General features: G+C 41.2%; 1 protein-coding gene across 1 annotated transcript in view; it reads left to right on the top strand.

Moving 5' to 3' along the window:
• Positions 1 to 21,233, top strand: part of mtpap (mitochondrial poly(A) polymerase) — a 46,677-nt gene extending 25,444 nt beyond the window's left edge. Inside the window, exons 5-9 of the mRNA XM_078537815.1 lie at positions 2,692 to 2,903; positions 4,168 to 4,394; positions 11,240 to 11,329; positions 11,419 to 11,492; positions 20,438 to 21,233. Coding sequence (XP_078393941.1) covers positions 2,692 to 2,903; positions 4,168 to 4,394; positions 11,240 to 11,329; positions 11,419 to 11,492; positions 20,438 to 20,806 — 972 coding nt within the window. The 3' untranslated portion in view covers positions 20,807 to 21,233. The remainder of the gene's footprint in view (positions 1 to 2,691; positions 2,904 to 4,167; positions 4,395 to 11,239; positions 11,330 to 11,418; positions 11,493 to 20,437) is intronic.
• Positions 21,234 to 21,730: the final 497 nt, after the last annotated feature.

The raw sequence follows: 21,730 nt of genomic DNA, 5'->3' as shown, positions 1-21,730 counted from the left end.
AGTTTGGGTTCCACCAAGGTCACTCAGCTTCTGACCTCATTACAGCCTTGGTTCAAGCATGGACAAAAGAGCTGAACTCCTGAGCTGGGGTGCGATTGCCTGGCCTTGACATCAAGGCAGCATTTGACTGAGTGTGGCATCAAGGAGCCCTAGCAAAACTGGAGTCAATGGGAATCGGAAAATTTCCGCTGGTTGGAGTCATACCTAGCACAAAGGAAGACGGTTGTGGTTGTTGGAGGTTAATCATCTCAGTTCCAGGACATCACTGCAGGAGTTCCTGAGGGTAGTGTCCTAGGCCCAACCATCTTCAGCTGCTTCATCAATGACCTTCCTTCCATCATAAGGTCAGAAGTGGGGATGTTCACTGTGCAATGTTCAGCACCATTCACGACTTTTCAGACACTGAAGCAGTCCATATCCAAATGCAGCAAGACCTGGAGAATATCCAGGCTTGGGCTGACAAATGGAAGTAACATTTGTGCCAGGCAATGACCATTTGCAACAAGAGAGAATCTAACCAACACCCCTTTACATTCAGTGGCATTGCCATCGCTGAATTCGTCACTATCAACATCCTGGGGTGGGGGGGTTACCATTGACCAGAAACTGAACTGGAATAGCCGTATAAATACTGTGGCCACAGGAGCAGGTCAGAGGTTAGGAATCCAGCGGCGAGTAACTCACCACCTGACTCCCCAGATCCTGTCCACAAGGCACGAGTCAGGAGTGTGATGGAATACTCTCTACTTGCTTGGATGAGTGCAGCTCCAACAGCACTCAAGAAGCTTGACACCATCCAGGATAAAGTAGCCGGCTTGATTGGCACCTCACCCACAAACATTCACCCCCTCCACCACTGACACACAGTGACAGCAGTGTGTACCATCTACAAGATGCACTGTAGAAACTCACCCAAGGCTCTTTTAGACAGCAGCTTCCAAACCACCACTGCTACCATGTAGAAGGGCAAGGGTAACAGATGCATGGGGATGCCATGACATGGAAGTTCCCCTCCAAGCTACCCACCATCCTGACTTAGAAATAACTTGCTGTTCCTTTACTGTTGCTGGCTCAAAATCCTGGAACTCCCTCCCTAACAGCACCCCATGGACTGTAGCAGTTCAAGAAGGCAGCTCACCACCACCTTCTCAAGGGCAGTTAAGGATTGGCAATAAATACTGGCCGAGCCAGCGATGTCCAAATCTCATAAATGAATTTTTTAAAAATTGGGTTCCTGGGCTGTTATTGAAACAAGATCTCCAAAAGCAATTGAGGTAACATTAAATATCGAAATTGCTGGAACTACACAATTGATCCATTCGCATCTGAAAGGATTGCATTTATTTAAATCAAATGTTTGCAATGTTTTCCTTTTTTGGTTGAAATGGCACTAATTTTTTTATGGTGCAATGCGTTAGTCTGTTATTTTAGATTCTCATGAATCCTGTCTTATTTTTCACTGGCTTTATTCGGTCCTTTTTCCTCCATGATTGTATTGTAAAATCAGCATATTTATTTTTAAAAATCTGATCCCTCACAGCATTGCTTACAAGAAATGAAGCAATAAGCTGCTTTTTAAGGGGAGGATTATAATGTATTACTCTATTAAGGTGGAGGTTTGTCCTTTTTTTTAAGATCACCCGTCAATTAGAAATTATTGCTTAAAGACTGGGAACTGCTTGTAAATTTAAGGCTTCAAGTCAATAACAGTATTTCCCATCTGGTCTTGGCGTTAATATATTAGTATGGATAGAGAATTGGTTAATGGACGGAAAATGGAAAGTGGGCACAAACAGGGCTTTTTCAAATTGGCAGGCTGTGAATAGTGGAGTGCCACATGGATTAGTATTGGGGCTTCAGCTATTTACAATCTATATTAATGACTTGGAGGAAGAGACAGGGAGGAATACATCTAAGTTTGCTGATAATACCAAACTAGGTGAAAAGCTAAGCTGTGGAGAGGACACTGAGAAGCTGCAAAGGGATGTAAACAGGTTAGGTGAGTGGGCAACAAGATGGCAGATGGAGTATAATATAGGGAAGTGTGAAATTTTTCACTTTGGTTGTAAGAGAAAAAAGCAGAAATTTTTTTGGCCTCCACATTTAAGAAAGGATATATTTGCATTGGAGGTGATACAGTGAAGGTTTGCTAAATTAGCCCTGGGATGAGGTGGTTGTCCTGTGATGAGAGGCTGTGTAAATTGGGCTTATGTTCCCTAGAGTTTAGAAGAATGAGAGGCAATTTCATTGAAACTAACAAAATTCTGAAGGGGCTTGATGGGGTGGAGGCTGAGAGAGAGATTCCCTGACAAACAGAAGCAAAAACAGGGACGCAGGTTCAGAATAAGGGGCCAATCATTTAGGACTCGGATCAGGAGAAATTACTTCACTCGAGGTTGTAAATCTATGGAATTCTCTACCCCAGAGGCTTCTGAATGTCCCATTGTCAAATACATTTAAGGCTGGGTTGGACAGATTTGAGGAATATGTGGAGCATGCAAAAAATTGAGTTGAAGCTGAAGATCAGCCATGATAGTGTTGAATGGCGGAGCAGGCTCGATGGGCCACATGCTCTACGCCTGCCCCTATTTCTTATGTTCTTATGTGTGATGAAAAGCTGGACACCAGAACGTTACTTCAAATTGTCACTGTCGATGATATTCTTTGCTTACTAGTTTGGTCTCTTTTTAGACAGGAGGTGCCTTCTCCATGGAATATCAAACAAAAAGAGTGGCATCAGAGCGGGTGGCAACACAAAGCACCCTTTCAGTGATAGGAGAATGCATTGATCAGTTTGCCCCAGGGTGTACTGGAATACAGAAGATACTGAATGCTCGTTGCCCATTGGTGCGGTTTTCCCATCAACCTTCAGGATTTCAATGTGACCTCACTGCCAATAATAGGTAAGGAACATCAAAATCAATTTGTGTATTACATACGACTCTTACTGTGCAAGAAAAAAATACAAGCTTCAAAAATAACCCAGCCATCGATTTCATCCCAATTAAAGTATATTACTTCAAATGGAGTTTCAACTGTCATTCTTATTGCAGCTAACATCTCCAACCATTATCAGCATTGACTAGTCTTGTAAACACCCTTGTGCATTAAAGCACTCCTTTTAAGTGTTGTTGTTATAGAGTGGTACACATTTTAACAATGAACCACTGACTTTATTTGCAAAACTCAATTTTTTTTTGACTCATGCTAGCTGAGATCTGAAGAACTCCACTTGTTTTGAATTATGGAAGGAAGGTGGTACCAATTTGATTTCGTGCTGCCTCAATGCACACATACTCTGAAGATATAGTAGTAATTAAAGTTAAGACTAAAATAATGATGTGCAGCAAAATTCAATTGAAAAATTACAATCATAGAGTTTAAGCAATAACTTACTGAAAATATTTGTCCTGACTTATTGTTTAAGCAAATAACTTTCTATGAGACCTGTCTGAGAGAGTTTATTTCACTGTAACAGGCCACCAGTCATACTGTGAACAAGACATTGCTTCAAACTAAACATGAATTAAAACAGTTCAAATTAGTAAATGGACACTTTATTTTGGTAAGACAATTAATTATATTCAGTTCTTTGAATTCACATTAGGCAGAATGCTTCATGATCGTTTGTTCATATGTTTTTATTCATTCGTGGAATGTGGGCATCGCTGGCTAGGCCTATCCCTAATTGCCCTTGTTCAGAGGGCATTTAAGAGTCAACCACATTGCTATAGGCCTGGAGCCACATGTAGGCCAGACCAGGTAAGAATGGCAGATTTCCTTCCCTAAAGGACGTTAGTGAACCAGATGGGTTTTTACAGCAATCGACAATGGTTTCATGGTCATCAGACTTTTGATTCCAGATCTTTATTGAATTCAAATTTCACCATCTGCCATGGATTTGAACCCAGGTCCCCAGAGCATGGGTCTCTGAAATACTAGTCCAGTGACGATACCGCTGTGCCACCACCTCCCCTTATGTGTCTTAGGTTTAATCTTTGATATTCACGTTACATGCAGATCAAGAAATATTTTTAAACTGAAGCTGTGGGTAGGGTTTCATTAAATTGTCAGAATTTAATAAGTACAATTGATATGAGATTGAGAATTTACAGGTTAATTTTTGAATGGGGTTTTAAACTCTTGCTCATTTTACTTTTGTTATAGAATTGCTATGCGAAGCACGGAACTCCTTTATATTTATTCTAATGTTGATCCTCGGGTACGGGCATTGGTGTTTGGTGTTCGGTGCTGGGCCCGTGCTCAAGGGATCACCAGCAACGTTCCTGGATCCTGGATCACTAACTTCTCATTGACCATGATGGTTCTTTTCCTGCTGCAGAAGAGAAACCCACCAATCATACCAACATTAGACCAGCTCAGAGACTTAGCAGGTAATGCAGGCCAAGAGATTCCGTATCCTTTTGCATGTCGCTATTTGGGAACATTGTGTCACATCACCAACTTAGATTCATGGAAGGAAATATTCCTCATCATGTCTGTGCCGCTTCTCTGAAAGAGTATCCACTAGGTTTCATTCCCCTACTCTTCACTAATTACCCTCAAAAGCTCTTTCAAATATTTAAATGCTTCTGAGAAAGCTATGATGGTTTCTGTTTCCACCACTGTTTCTGTAAAGGCAATCCATGTGATAATAAATACCTGCATATAAATTGCCTAACCTCTTCCTTTATGCCTCCTACTACAAACCACTGGAAATAGTTCTTCCTTATTCACTTTAATAAATCTCTTATAATTTTGAACACCTAATGAATTGCACCTTCTTTAGTTTTGTGCCAAAACCATTGCCTTTTTAAAAATAGTAATTTTTGAGACATGGGTGTAATGCCCATGCCTAGTTGCACATGCGAAGTTGGTGTTGGGCCAGCTAATTTAATCACTACAATCCATGCAGTAAAGGTACTTCACAGTGCTGTTAGGTAGGAAATTTTAGGATTTTGACTGAATGCTGGTGAAGGAACAGCGATACATGTCCAAGTCGGGATGGGTGTGGCTTGGAGGTGAATTTGGAAATAATGGTGTTCTGTGCACTTGTTGTCCCTATCCTGCATTGTAGAGGTCACAGGTTTCAGAGTTGCTGGCCAAGAAACCTTGGTGAGTTGCTGCAGTGCACACAGCAGATATGGTGCATCATTGGTGGAGGAAGTGGATATTAAAGTTAGTACATAAGCTGGCATTAAAGCAGACTTTGTCCTCAGTAGTATCGAGTTCATTGAGTGTTTTACAGCAATACCCATCTAGGCAAGGGAAGAATATTCTGTCACACTCCTGTCTTGACCCTGGCATGTGTTTGAGGCTTTAGTGAGTCAGGAGGTGGGCCACTTTCTGGAAAATACCCAGACCCTGTCTGACCTGTATACAAGAGAGTATAAAGTACAAAGCATACAAGATCCTGAACGGCCTTGACAAGGTGGACGTTGAAAGGATGTTTCCTCTTGTGGGTGAGTCCAGAAGTAGGGGGCACTGTTTTAAAATTAGGGGTCACCCTTTTAGGACAGAGATGAGGAGAAATTTTTTCTCTCGAGGGTTGGGTGACTTTGGAATTCTCTGCCTCAGAAGGTGGTGGAGGCGGAGTCATTGAATATTTTTAAGGCAGAGGTAGATAGATTCTTGTTAGGCAAGGGAATCAGGTTATTGGAGTTAGATGGGAATATGGAAATCAAAACACAAGATGACCAGCCATTATCTTATTGAATGGCTGAGCAGGCTCAAAGGGCTGAATGGTCTACTCCTGTTCCTATTTCTTTTGTTCTTATGCTCTAGTAGCAATGACAATTATGTGGCTGATCTAGTTAAAAGTTTCTGGTCAATGGTGACCTCCCTGCTCATGGTCGTGGGAAGAATTAAGCGATAGTAATTCCATTGAGTGTCAAGATGAGGTGGTTGTGCTCTACTGCTAGAGATGGTCATTCAAGTGAAGCAGATGTTACTTGCCACTTATCAGACCAAGTCCAGATGTTATCCAGATCTTTCTGCATGTGGAAGTGAGCTGTTTTATCTGAGGAATTGCAAAAACGAAACACAACTCAATCATCAGTGAAGACCCTTGGTTCTGATCTTATAATGGAGAAGTGATCGTTAATCAATCAGCCTCAAGAGGCTGGGCCTATGACACTGCTCTGAGGAACTCATGCAGTGATGTCCTGGAGCTGAAAAAATTGTTTCCAACGCTATTGTGTTGGACATGAAGACATATCTTTGTCATGTGCAACTCTAGCTACTGGAGAGTTCCTCCGATCCCCATTGTCTTCAGTTTGCTTTGGTGTTGCACTCAGTTGAATGCTGCCTTGATGTTAAGGGCAATAACTCGCCTCTGGAATTTAACTCTTGAACCTATCTTTGGTCCAAGACGCTAATAAACTCTGGAGCTAAAAGCTTCTGGTGGAACCCAAACCAAGCACCTGTGAGCAAGTTTGTTGTTGTTTAAATGCCATTTGATAGCGCTGATAGTGACCCCTTAAATCAATTTGCAGAGGACTGAGAATTGATTTTATTTAGTACTGAGTGATTCTATGATTCCTATAGTTTAAGTAATATTTTATGCAGGTACAATATTACTCTTAGATCTTGCAGCAGGGTGACAAAATCAGTAAGCATATAGGGAAGGGTTTTCGTCCTATCCATTGCATGTCCTAAAAGGTGCCTTATTTAAATGGGGCAAAAGTGCCCTTGGAGCCAGCTTCGACTCTTTAGTGAAGGTCTTGAGAGAAAGAGGTGCCTCTTGCTTAAAAAGGAGCCTCAGCAGGCCTTCCGCATGTGGCTGAGGGTCTATCACCACCTCGCTGCTGACATTCCCTGAGACCAATGAAATTGGTGATGGAAGGTAAGGAAACCAACCAGGTTCTTTGGACCTTGCTGGTATTTGCATGCATTGGGGCAATGTGGGCATAGTCTGGGGAGGGTGACAAATTGAGAGCTGCCCTGAAAGGGGATGGAGATGTGGCAGTGGTTCCTCATCCAATTTTCCTACAATTTTGAATAGCATTGCAAAGAAATTAAGGAATTTACTAAGAGGTTTGAGGTGATGCATTTTGGCAGAAGGGATAAGAACAGACGATATCGACTTAATGGCACAATTCTTAAAATGTATGCGGAAACAGAAGGAACTGGGGATGCATGTGCATCAATATTTGAAGGTGGCAGGACATATTGAGAGTGGTTGGCAAAGCATATGGGACCTTGGGTTTCATAAATTGAGGCATTGAGTACAAAAGCAAGGAAGTTATGCTGAACCTATATAAAGCTCTGGTTAGGTCCCAATTAGAGTATTGTACTCAGTTCTAGTCACCATACTTTAAGAACGATATGAAGGCCTTTGAAAGGGTACAGAGGAGATTTGCCAGAATGGTTCCAGGGATGGAGGTTTTAGTTAAATGTTAGGCTGGAGCAAAGGAGATTGAGGGGAAATTTGATAGAGGTGTTACAAGATTACGACAGGTTTGGATATGGTAGACAAGGAAGTACTCTTCCCATTAGCTTGATGGTACAAGGGTTAGGGGACAGATTTAAGATTAAGGGCAAGACATGCAGGGGGAATGAGAGAACATTTTTATGCATCAAGTATCAATGACATGGAACTCTCTGCTCACAAGGGTGGTGAGTGAGGAAACAAACAATGATTTAAAAAGGAAATTGGATGGCACTTGAAGGAAATAAACTTGCAGGGTGAAGAGGACTGAGCAAGAGAACTGGACTGACTGGATTGCTCCTCGGAGCTGGTATGGACTCGATGGGCCGAATGGCCTTCTCTGTGCCATAAATAACTGACTCTAAAAATCCAACCCAATAAATCAAGTCCACAGGATTTATCAGAGGATATCATCACTAGCCCTTAATTATGCTGCACCACTTTGCTGATTCTCATCGACATCTGTAATGCCTCTTTCAAACAGACTTCATAGAATTATTCAGTCCATCATGTCTCTGAAGAAGCAGTTCACCTAGATACATGTGAACACCACCACCTGGAAGTTCCCCTCCACACCACTCGCCATCCTGACTTGGAAATATATTGCTGTTCCTTCACTGTCACTGGGTCAAAATCCTGGAACTCCCCCCACCCACCCACCAACAGCACTGTGGGTGTACCTATACCACAGAGACTGCAGCGGTTAAAGAAGGTAGCTCACCACTGCCATCTCAAGGGCAATTAGTGATGGACAATAAATGCTGGCCCAGCCAATGACACCCACATCTCAGAATTGAATTTTTTTTAAAAGTGCCACCCCCCCACCTTCTCCTAGCAGCCCTGCAATTTTTTTCTTTTCAAATAATGATCCAGTTCCCTTTTGGTAGTCTCAATTGACCCTGCCTTGTCCACACTCTGGGCAGCGCATTCCAGATCCTAATCACTCGCTGCATGAAAAAGCTTTTCCATGTCAGCATTGCTTCTTTTGCCAATCACCTTAAATCTGTATCCTCTGATTCTTGATCCTTCCACCAATGGGAATAGATTCTCCCTGTCTGTTCTGTCCACACCCCTCATGATTTTGAAGACCTCTAAAATCTCCTCTCCATGCGCCTTTTCTCCAAGGCAAGCAGTCCTAGCTTCTCCAATATATCTTCATAACTGAATTTCCTCATCCCTAGGACCATTCTCATGAATCTTCTCTGTACCCTCTGTAATGCCTCCACATCCTTCCTAAAATATGGCACCAAGAACTGAACATAATACTCCAGTTGAGACTGAACCAGTGTTTTATACAGGTTTAATATAATTTTCTTGTTTTTGCGCTCTTTACCCCTATTGATAAAGCCCAAGATGCCATTTGCTTTATTAACCGTGCTTTCGACCTGTCCTGCCACCTTCAATGATTTATGCACCTGTTCCTGCACCCCCTTTAGAATTGTACCCTCTATTTTATTATCATCTGTCTGCATTCTTCCTACCAAAATAAATCCCTTTCCACTTCTCCGCATTAAATTTCATCTGCCATTTGTCTGCCCATTTCACCAAACTGTCTGTCTTTTGAAGCTTTACAGTAATCCTTCTTATGGTCATTTAAGTAGTAATGGCTTGTGAATCGCTACCTGCATCCAAATATTAACTAGTACTGTATATGTACTTGTAATTCATTCAAGCTGGTGTTTAAGTTTCCTTTTATTATAGAAACAAATAGAATGGGAGTTGTCATTTTTTTTCTTTTTCTATGCATAAATGTGAACTGCTCGTGGTCCATTACAGATTTGTTTTTTAATGCTGCAAATGGCCATGAAAGATTTTCTTTAATGCTGAATCCTGATTTAAAATGTATAGTTAACACAACATGACTGGGCTGAGCTAATCCTTTCATGACTTCATCTCACATGCCCTCTGTTCCTAGAACTAAGGCAGCTTGTATGTCCCAAGTGCAGTTTACGAACTGTAATTGATTCCATAACTCCAGGAAAAAAGTCCAAAAACTTAGCTGGAAATGTATCTGCATTCCTAGGCACACCCACTGAGGATTACATATTAACACTGGGCTATGTTTATCCACAATAAATAACAGATATGGTTATTGCAATCAAGTTTATTATTCGGGGAAGTTCTTTGCTAGCAGACTGGCATCAACCCAGCGCGAGAATTTAATTACATATTAACTTCACTTCAGGGGATCTTTCTATTGTGGTAATGCATAGTTCAGAATTTCAGGTTTTCCCAGACTTAGTAATGACTGGTGAGGGAAGGCTCTCAGGGAAGGTTAACTTCCTTTACACGAGAAGTGTTGCTGAGTTTGAAGGGAATAACTTTTCCAGGATAGTCAGGTAGCAAAATACAAAAGAATTTTTGATCCTGGAAGTAATGGAAAAGGCAGCTGTAAGCCATGAAAAATCAGCATTAAACCCCTACCTTACAGTTTTGAGTTGGGAAATTTTGGGTTCATTGTGAAACTAAGGGCCCTGAATTTCTTTACCTGTAGGAGAAGCACAGTTTAGCAATGCTGTTCAACATGCAGCAGCTCAGTGGGTAAATGTGTGGTGTGACTGAGCTTTTAGTCCAGGGCAGATCTCGGGTCTATAATGAATGTTCTAATATCAGCAGAGGCTGCTTTGGAAGCTCTACAATAGGATTCTCCGGCTAAAATGAGAAAATTTAATACTACTTGGTTCTCCTCAAAGATTCTGTTGGAAGTGCATTTGTATAGACTTCAAGCAAGGACCAGCTTGTGCTCAGTTTCAGTATGCTCCCTCCATCAATTATCTCCTGTGTAACCCAGGACTCCCCAAACTATGGGTTGCAACCCCCAGTGGGGTCGCTGGATGAAATCTGCGGTCGCGACGTCCAAAACTGTAATGGCTGCTGAGGAGAGGAGACTTCATCCTGGGACTGGCACCGAGGTCCCATGATGTGCTTTTTCCTGCTTTGCAGTCTCAACGGGAATCCTGATTGGAGGAAGAGTAAGTGGGGGAGGGGTGGGGTGTGATGAGAGGGTGGTGTGCACTTAAAACTTGTGAATTCCTCATTCGCATATGGTATCTGCCTCTTTGGCAAGCACAATTAGAATAAAGCTGAAAAGTAGCAGTAAGTGCCTCTTTTTTAACAACTGGTAACTAATGGCAAAGAGAAACAATTACAATGGTTTATGATCATAGGATCAATAATATTTTTCAATGTCAGGGATAACAAATGTCCATTACTTCAAGAATTTTACACCAAAACAATTACAAAGAAACTCTGTGGGCCATAATAAAATTCTGAAACAATTTATGAATCACAGTTCCCCCATTACACTCCCACCCTGCTCAATTTTCATAACACCTATTAATTTGAATTGTAGGATGATCATTATTAAAGGAGCAAGGATGACTGTAACTGAAATGCTGGAAACACCAGGCAGGTCAGGATGCATCTGTGGAGAGAGAAACAGAGTTAACGTTTCAGGTCGGTGACCTTTCTGATGAAACATTAACACTGCTTCCCTCCGCAGATGCTGACTGACCTGAGTATTTCCAGAATTTTCTTCTTTCATTTCAGATGTCCAACATCTGCAGTATTTTGTCTTTATCATAACTACATTTCATTCTCTCCACGACCACCTGCTGCCTTCCTACGCTGACCCAATTTCTTTTTAACCTGTAAGAATTTTGAGGAATTGTAGAATCTACAGCCCAGGAGCACATTCATACCTGTGCCAATATTAGAACTTTAGCTGGAATTGCTGACACTGTAATCATGTTTCTCTGCCTATATCCTTTTATATTAGGAACACTGATGACACTGATTGTTCTTTTTCAGAAATAGAAGATGAATATATTGTTGAAAGTCATGACTGCACATTTGTTTCCAATAACAAAATAAAGCCTTCCCAAAATACAGAGACACTGGGTAAGCAGGAAGATGTAAAATTACCATATGAAGCGATATGCAATTCTGGTTGACAAGTTAAATAATTTTCAATTTGGATTTCTCTACAGAGGATCTTCTACAAGAATTCTTTGAATTTTATGGCAATTTTCCTTTCAATCGAATGTCCATCAATATCAGAAAGGTTAGTGCGTTGCAGATTAACACTTATATAACCTTTTGATTTTTCTAATGTGGAAGTCCTTGCAATCTAATTTTGATCAAACATTACCTGACGTTGTAATGAAACTTTTAATCATATCTTGGTGCAACATAATGATCATGATTGGGAGTTTCAGTGTGAATCATGGGAAAGAGGTTAAATTAGAAAGGTTAGAGCTAGACCAGCCTAAAGAAAATCTGTCAGTCAGAGCAACTTAAAGCTGTACAATTGTACAGGTGTTCAAAGATGAATCACTGAACTGCCTTTAAGGCGAACGCCAATTCGAAGATTAAACCTTGATTGCCTTTTGTATTTATTAGTTGCAGGAAATAAAGTTTGTAGTTTAATTTTATTCATTTGTGGAATGAGAGCGTTGTTGGCAAGGTCAGCATATATTGCCCGTGTCCTTGAGAAGGTGGTGTATTCAGACAGCCAGTTGGGTTTGACCAAAAGGTTGCAATTGGTCTGAAGTTTGGTTCAAGGTCAGACCTTGAAATGACTAGAATCAGCCCTTCTCTCCCAGCTTCTTTCCTGAGGTAGCAGCTATTGAGAGGCCTTTTGATTGCACCTTCACATTATTTAACATTGTACTACTCACTCCAGTGATTTATCCTTCCCATCTTTTCTGTTGCCTTCTACATTTTTAATTTTTTTGCTTTTAAAAATGTTTTGAAAAATGTTGCATTTTAAAATCCTAAATGTGCTCCAATTTCAGTTAAAGCTCAAATTCAAAACTTCTAAAAAATATGCATTTCAAATGTATATTTAAAAGTAAAATTGCATAGGGATGAATAAATCACAATGCAAATTACAGAATACATTATACAATTCTATGCAAACTTTTGCTCTGAATATATAGCAAATAAATTCAGTACAATGTAATGGTAACCTCTGAACTACCTGATTAAAAGTGTTGCAACATTCTTGGACTATTTGGAGAATGGTGTAATGGTAATTGCACAGTTATGTTGTCTGTGTGTTTGGTTCTAAATATTATGGCAGGTACTGCTGTGATTTAGGGATGGTCCTTACTGATTACAAGTAGCTGCCAAGAGAAGGTTGGAATAATATGATTTGGCATCAATCATTTTTAAAAATTGACCTAGAGATAAATGTTGAGGCATGTGTATATAATAAATCACAGCAATGAATGCTTTAACATATAGCTAGCAATCTCAAATCTGGTAAAATAGGCTAAATAACACTTCTGTACTTTATGGCAATGCACAAAGTGAAAGGCCTCTATTAATTATATAGCACTATTATCAGTAATAGACCACATTCAGTTGTGCTCAGGCAGCTGGAATAGCTCTTGTCTCTTAATTCACTGCCATTTCACTCTCTCAAATGACACTAAGCTTGGTGTGGCAAACAATGAGGATGATGCTAATCGACTGCAACAGGACGTAGGCTAGTAGAATGGGCAAACGAGTGGCGGATGAAATTTAATACAGACAGGTGTAAATGATGCATCTTGGCAGAAGGGGTAGGGAGAGGCAATATAGACTTAATGGCACAGCTGTAATGTGTGCAAGAACAGAAGGACCTTGGGGTTCATGGGCATGGACCTTTGAAGGTAGGATATATTGAGAGATCAATTAGCAAAGCATGGAATCTTGGGCTTTATAAATAGAGGAATTGAGTACAGAATTGTTTCGGTGCAGGAGGCTGCCATTCAGCCCATTATGTCTGCCCCAACTCTCAGCATTATGACTTAGTGACATTCTCCTGCCTTTTCCCTGTAACCCTGCACATTGTTTCTATTCATATAATCATCTAATACCTCTTCAGCGCCTTGATTGAACCTGTTTCCACCACACTTCCAGGCAGTGCAGATTTAAGGTTTCAGACAAGAGATGCAGGGGGAATGAGAGGAAGAACATTTTTATGCAGCAAATGGTAATGACTTTGCACTCACTGCATATGAGGGTGGTGGAAATAGAGAAGATGAATGATTTCAGAAGGAAAATGGTTGGATGCTTGAGCGAAATAAAATTGCTGGACTAGGGGATAGAGCAGGGGAGCACAAATGACACAATTGCTCTGTACGGAGCTGACGTGAATTTAATGGGCTGAATGGCCTATGTGCCATAATGATTCTATGGGCAGAATTTTGATTGCCCTGCCAGACGTTTTGCAGGTGAGAGGGGCATGTAAAATTTCCTGTGTGGCTATCCTGCTACCTTTCTGCCCACCCCCAACCTGTCCAGATTAATGGCCACTTCCCATTTGGCCTCAATTTTGAGGCTGGCAGGAGGATTTTAGGGTGAGGTTGAAATTTGGCAGGTCACCCTGCTCAGGCCTCAGCCTCTCTCTTTCCACATCGTGTGCACCCACTTCTGCACCCCCCCACCCTGCAGGTTTGCCACCTGTGGGTGCTCCCTTCCCCTTCTTCCCGCTGTGAGACCCCTGCCCCTCCAAACCCCCACCCACAATTAGCTGGTCCTGAACTCTGGGGCTTAGACTCTGAAGCTGCTGGCACTATAGAACTGTCTGTCAATCAGATTGACTGGCAGCTTTCTGAGGCACAGCACCCCTCTGAGTGAGGGAAGGAAGTCTTGACCCCAGCCAATTAATGCTCCCTGGAGAGTGGGGCTGCTGTGAATGGCATTCCTGCAGACTCTTTGGGAAATCCAGACATCTGAAAATTCCTGCCCTATGACTCTGGCTCTGTTTCTCAGTGAGTCATAGAGTCAATGAAAGGGTGCAATGTTGAATCACAGGCCAGGGCATAAGTAAAAGCATGGAAGAGAGATGAATAGCAGATGCGGGTGGGAGAGAAAAGAAACAAAATAGCTTGGGGAGTGGGAGGATGTGAACGTTTTCCTGAATTTCTTTTCTCAAAAATTGTTAGATAAATTGCCTTCATTTTTATAACTCTTACTATGACTTGTGTGGACTACTTCAAACTTTAACATCGGAGATTTTGTATTGTTGCAGTACACAGATGCACTGATAACAAGAAACAGAACATGTTTAGCTATTTGTATGTCTTTGCTCAAAACCTACATATTTTCAGGATATTTGGAATAAACTTATTGTTTCTTTCACCTAGTTGGCTGCTGATGTTTTCTTTATTCTTTCATGGGAAGTGGGCGTCGCTGGCTAAGCCAGTTTTTCTTGCCCATCCTTAATTGTCCTTGAGAAGGTGGTGGTGAGCCATCGTCTTGAATAGCTGCAGGTACACCCACAGTGCCGTTAGGGAGGGAGTTCTTTGATTTTGACCAAGCCACAGTGAAGGAACAGCAATACGGTTCAAGTCAGGATGATATGTGACGCAGAGGGTCGCTTATAGTTGATGGTGCTCCTATGCATCTGCAGCCCTTGACCTTGTAGGTGATAGAAGGTGCTGCCTAAGGAGCCTTGGTGAATTCCTGCAGTGCATTTGTAGGTGGTACACACTTATACCACTGTGTGTCGGTGGTGGAGGGTGTGAATGTTTGTGGAAGGGGTGTCAATCAAGTGTGCTGCTTTGTCCTGGATGGTGTAAACCTCCTTGACTGTTGTGGGAGCTGCACTCATCCAGGCAAGTAGAGAGTATTCCATCACACTCCTGACTTTGTGCCTTGTAGAGGTGGTGGTCATGATTTGGGGAGTCGGGAGGTGAGTTACTTTCCACAGGATTCCTAGCCTCTGACCTGCACTAGTACCCACAGTATTTGTATGGCTGGTCCAGTTCAGTTTCTGGTCACTGGTAACCCCCAGGATATTAGAGGGAGATTCAGTGATGGTAATGCCATCGAAAAGTGCTGGTTATGGTGCTAGGTATTTGTTTTGTAATGTCATTAAGCTGCACTATTTAACATAGTGGGATAAAGTAGCTTGCATTACACAAGCTCAATAGAAGCATGAACATCCAATTTATTTTTATTCTTCATTCATGGGATGTGGGCATCGCTGGCTAGGCCAGCATTTATTGCCCATCCTTATTTGTCCTTGAGAAGGTGATGGTGAGCTGCCTTCTGGAACCACTGCAGTCTGTGTGGTGTAGGTACACCCATAGGCACTGTAGGGAGGGAGTTCCAGGATTTTGACCCTGTGAGGGAAACAACCAGAGCCTACCTAATCTTTCCTCATAGCTGCAATTTTCCAGCCCTGGTAACATTCTTGTAAATCTCCTCTGTACTCTCTCCAGAGCAATTATGTCCTTCCTGTGGTGACCAGAACTGTATGCAAAACTTCAGCTGTGGTCCAGCCCACATTTTATACAGTTCCAACATTACATCCCTGCTTTTGTATTACATACCTCATACAATAAAGGAAAGCATTACATATACTTTCTTTACCACCTTATCCACCTGTCCTGCTACCTTCAGGGACCTGTGGACATGCACTCCAAGGTCTCTCACTTCCTACACCTCTCTCAATATTTATTGAGTTTATTCCCTTGCTTTGTTTGCTCTCCCAAAATGCATAACCTCTCACTTCTCTGGATTGAATTCCATTTGCCACTTTTACGCCCACTCAACCAAACCATTGATATCATTCTGGAGTCCACAGCTACCCCCTTCATTATCAACTACATGGTCAATTTTTGTGTCATCTGCAAATTTCCCAATTGTGCCCCCCACATTTAAATCCAGGTCATTAATATATACCATAAACAGCAGGGGACCCAACACTGAGCCCTGTGGAACACCACTGGAAACTGTCTTCCATTCGCTAAAACATCCATCGGCCAGTACCCATTCCTCCCTTTCACTGAGCCAATTTTAAATCCAACCTGCCACATTCCCCTGTATACCATGGGCTTTTACTTTTCTGACCAGTCTGCCATGTGGGGCCTTATCAAATGCCTTACTAAATTCCATGTGGACAACATCCCCTGCACTAATCTCATCGATCCTCCTTGTTATTTCTCAAAAAAGTCAATTAAGTTACTAAAGACCTTCCTTTAACAAAACGATGCTGACTGTCCCTGATCAATCTGTGCCTTTCTAAGTGACAGTTTATCATGCGTCTCAAAATTGAGTAATAATTTGCCCACCACTGAAGTCGGACTGACCAGCCTATAATTTTCTGGCCTTTCCCTTGCACCCTTTTTAAATAATGGTATGACATTCGCAGATCTCCAATCCTCTGGTACCTCATCTGTATCTAGTGAGGTTTGAAAAATGATTCTCATGGCATCTGCTATTTCCTCCCTGGCTTTCTTTAACAGCCTGGGCCTATCCGGCCCTGCTGATTTATCCACCTTTAAAGGTGAGGCCCCTCCTGTACTACTTTTCTCGTCATGCTTATTGTATCTAATATTTCACACTCCTCATTAATTAGAATGCCTGCACCATCCCTCTCCTTTGTGAAGACGGAGACAAAGTACTCATTAAGAACCCTGCCCACATCTGCATCAATGCATAAGTTATCGTGTACATCCCTGAAGGCCCTACCCTTTCCTTAGTTATCCTCTTGCTCTTCATGTACTGATAAAACATCTTCGGATTTTCCTTGATTTTACCTGCCAATATTCTTTCTTATCCTCTTTGCTTTCCCAATTTCATTTTTTACTTCACCCCTGTATTTTCTATACTCCTCTAGGCTTTCTAACGTATGAATTTTTTTGTGACTGTCATAAGCTTTCTTCCTTCTGTTTTCTTACCCTTTATGCTTCTAGATAACCAAGGGACTCTAGATTTGGTAGTACAACACTTTTTCTTTGTGGGGACATATCTACACTGCCCATAGAATCTCACTTTTGAATACCTCCCACTGGTCTGTCACTGATTTCCCTTCAAGTAGCTGCAACCAGTCCACTTTCACCAGATCGTTTTTCAGCTTTGTGAAATTTCCCAATTTAAACTTTTACTCTTCTTCTATCTTTATCCTTTTCCATAATACGGTTGTATTATGGTCACTATCTCCAAAATGATCACTCACTGCTACTTCATTCATTTACCCAGCTTCATTTCCTATGACTAAAACTAGAATTGTGCTCCTTCCCGTTGGACTTGTTACATGCTGGCTAAAAAAAGTTCATTTGAATGCAGTTTAAGAATTTTGTGCCCTTCACACTGTATCCCAATTGATATTAGGGTAGTTGAAGTGCCCAACGATTACTGTCCTATTGTTTTTGCACTCAGAAATCTGTCTACATATTTGCTCTTCTATCTCACTCACTATTTGGAGGTCTATAGTACACTCCTAATAGTATCGCTGCCCCTTTTTTATTTCTCTGAGCTCAACCCATATGGCCTCCTTTGATTTGGTATATCATCCCTTCTCACAGCTTTAATTGATTCTTTAACCAATAATGCTACGCTCCCACCTTTTTTTTAGTCCCCCCTCTATCCTGTCTGAACACCCTTTATCCAGGGCTGTTAAGCTGCCAATTTTGCCCCTCTTTAAGCCAAGTTTCCATTATAGCAATGATATCATGCTGCCATATGTGCATCTGTGCCCAAAGCTCATTGGCTTTATTTGCTATGCTCCTTGCATTTAATTATATACCTTTTTGACATTGTCAAATTCCTGTGCTGTACGTTTATTTTAACCTTTTGCTGTTTTGCCTTGCAGAGTCGCTGGCTAATTTCCTGTCTCCTGTTCCCTGCTCTGAATTTGTCCTATCTGAATCTGCCCTCCAGTTCCCATCCCCTGCCAATCTAGTTTAACCCCCTCCCCCCGCCCAACATTAGCAAATCTTCCTGCAAGGACATTTGTCCCAGTCTAGTTCAGGTGTAGACCGTCTAGCTTCTACAGATCCCACCTTCCCCAGAACAGGTCCCAATGCCCCAGAAATCGGAAGCCCTCCCTCCTGCACCTTCTCTCCAGCCATGCATTCATCCTATTTGTAGGTATCCTAAGTGCATTCTCCTATTTCTATACTCACTAGCATGTGACCTTGGGAGTAATCTAGAGATTACTATCTTTGAGGTCCTTCTTGATAATTTCTTTCCTAACTCCCTAAACTCAGCCAGCAGGACCTCATCCCTTTTTTTACCTATATAATTAATACGAATGTCAATCACAACCTGTGGCTACGCACCCTCACCCTCCAGAATGCTCTGTAGCCATTCGGTAATATCCATGACCCTGGCACCAGGGAGGCAACATGCTATCTTGGAATCACGTCTGCGACCACAGAAGCGCCAGTCTGTTCCTCTAACTAATGAATCCCCTATCACTACAGCTTTTTCCCATCATCTTCCTCCCCTCCTGTACACCTGAGCTACCCATAGTGCCACGAACTTGGCTCTGGCTGCATTCCTCCAAGGTACCAAAATGGAAAACTATTTAATGAGCGAGACCTCTGGGGACTCCTGCACCACCTGCCTGGTTCTCTTGGACTGCCTGCTGGTCACCCTTTTTGTCTCCATGCTACTAGCCTGCGGTATAACCACCTCTCTGAACATGCTATCCACGTGACACTCAACCTCGCAGATGCACCACTGACTGCAGCCGCTGCTCGAGTTCCAAAACCTGGAGTTCAGGTTTCTGCAGCTGGTGACACTTTCTGCACGTGTGGCTGTCTAGGTCACTTGTAGCATTCACGACTTCCCACATACTACAGGACGTGCATTCCACGCAACAGAGTTGCCCTCCATGTCTTAACTTTACTTGCGTTAACTTCATTTTACTTTACTTTGGTTTACTTACATTAACTCAAACCATGCTAGTACTAATAAATCCGACTGATACTTAATCCACTTTACTAGTTGCATTAAAGCTTACTTAAAGCACCTCTTTCCCCCATGCACTGAATACCCACGTGAACCTTATTCACTACTTGGTCACTGTCTCACTCAGGCTTAGTCTCCTGTCTCCTCCTGCACCCCTTACTTTGAAGTGAACTGATTTTGCTGGAAGATGTTATTTTCTTCATGAGCAATGTCACGTCAAAAACAAAGATGACTGACCAGATAAGGGAGCCTTATTATTTCCCCTGTGGTATCCTTAACATCTCGATACCAGAGAAGGTGGATGGAACCTCAGTTAATGTTTCAGCTGAAGGATGCATGTGTTTAAAGTTTTTTTAACCTGTTAATGAAGCAATTGTAACTTTTCAGTTTATGGGAGATCATAGTATCTTCTTAAGCTTCACATTAGTTTCCACATATCTGTATTCATAACAATTTATCAGTATAATCTTGCTTTTTTAAATGAAAACAATGCTAAGCCTAGATACAGCTACTAGCAAAAATATATTCTGATAAAACAAGCAACTGTCAAATGCCGTTTTATTATATTTAAATATATATATTAAATACTAGAATTTGAACCGTGGGATAAAATTGTATGTGATACAGCTTTCATTTAGTGTGGTACCAGCATTTTAAATACAGCTAGCACTGTTCTAAATGCACAGGAGCTACATATAGATTTGCACAAGAAATGTTGTACCAACATTGTTTTAAGGCTGCTATTATATCATTCCTGAATTATTTGAAGTGACCTCTGCGTTCATTTGGTGACTTGTAGAGTTTGAATATGCCAAAAGCCTATGTTGTAGAATTTAAATAAGCTTAGAATATGGATCACTTTATCTCTGGGGAAAACTAAAGTTTACTTACTTAGGGCAGAACTACTTTATTTATTCTCGAAGATGAGCAGTTTTTTCTGTTTTAAATTCTATATAAATGATGGACAGCTAAAATGAATCTGTTATATGCAGATGAGCAAACATTTCAAACTTGAATATATTTGCAGTAACTATCAGTATAAAGTCAGACACAAGTTCAAGATTAATGAATTTGCTTCTTTGCACTTGTGTGGATTTCTGGTAGTTTGTGATGTAGTTCGGTCCTCTCTGCTCCCTTCTGCACTGAGCACTTTCAGTACCTGGGATAGAAATAAACCAATTGGATCCATAATGGAGCCGGGCAATACTATGAATTCCTTGAATGACTGACAGTGGTTTGTTTTTCTTTTGGACAATATTAAACCTAGTAGATGCTGCAAATTCATTTTCATTTTTGTTCTTGTAACCATTGCAGGGGAAAGAACAACATAAGCCTGAAGCATCTCCACTTTACATTCAGAACCCATTTGAGCAGACTCTAAATCTGAGCAAGAATGTCAATCAAACCCAACTGGAGAAGTTTGTAACCTCGGCAAGAGAGAGTGCATGGATATTACAGCAGGAGGGGCTGAAACACCCAATGTCCAATACCAAACCCTGGGGACTAGCAGCATTGCTTCTTCCTACCATGCAATCCCGTGGAGGAAAGAACAAAAAGAAGAGACAACCAGCTAGTGAGAGGATTAAAAGTTTGTTAGATTCACTAAAGACAAACAAACAAACCTCTGGCTATTTAAGCAGACCAAATGGTGGTAGACGGTACATTTGCACTGTTGCCTGGTAATAAGCCCTCTATAATGGAAAATTAAGTTGTCTGTAAAAACATCATTCAACCACTGTTGAGCACTAAGACAGCAGAAATATCAAGACTACAAATCTCTCACTATTCAGCCCCTCCTGCTGTAATATCCATGCACTCTCTCTTGCCGAGGTTACAAACTCTTAATGGGTAAGTGGAGACTAGTGCGTGACCTGGACGGAGCTGTAGCTAATAATTCGAAGACTTTAAACAGTATTGACTTGGAATCCAACAGGTGACCTAAGAGATCATTCCTACATGCATCTACTCATCCAGATTAAACTTAATGGGTGTGTTTAGACTTTATTTTTAGAAAGCTGCTGAATCAATGAATGAAAATTTATATTACCAACAGGTTCATTTTAAATAAACTACTGCAAGATGATCAGTAAAAGTTATAATCTTTTTTAAACTTTTGGTTCCTTTGCATTTGTTCATTTCCAGTTAGATCTGTGAAAATGTATTATTTATGCTTTGTAAAACTGTCTCACTCAAACAAAAATTAGTAATCCACTGGTGTATATAATTACTTGGGGTTTTACAAATGTCTGATTTCCTTTGCTCAATGGAATCCATTTCAATCTGCTTTAGAAGCAAGAAGCTGTGGCAACAGTAGAACCAATTCATGCAGCTTTGTATGAATTGCTCAATTCAGACATAGTTCAATAAAAATATTCTATAGTGAAATAAATCATTGATTTTGCTAAGGTATCCTGATGAAGATTGAATCAAGTATTGGACAACTTCTATACACACAGAAAAAGTGGCCTTGTAGAAAACAAAGACTGTGATCACGGACTGGACAATACGGCTAATTTCAAGGCTGTTAATTACTTAATAAAGCAACACATTAACTTAAAAGAAAAATAAAGACTTGCATTTATATAGTGCCCTTCACAATGTCTGGAT

The sequence above is a fragment of the Cetorhinus maximus genome, chromosome 3, assembly GCF_964194155.1.
Source record: "Cetorhinus maximus chromosome 3, sCetMax3.hap1.1, whole genome shotgun sequence".
Lineage (NCBI taxonomy): Eukaryota > Metazoa > Chordata > Chondrichthyes > Lamniformes > Cetorhinidae > Cetorhinus > Cetorhinus maximus.
Note: the sequence above shows the minus strand (reverse complement) of the source record. Positions and strands in the feature narration are given on the sequence as shown.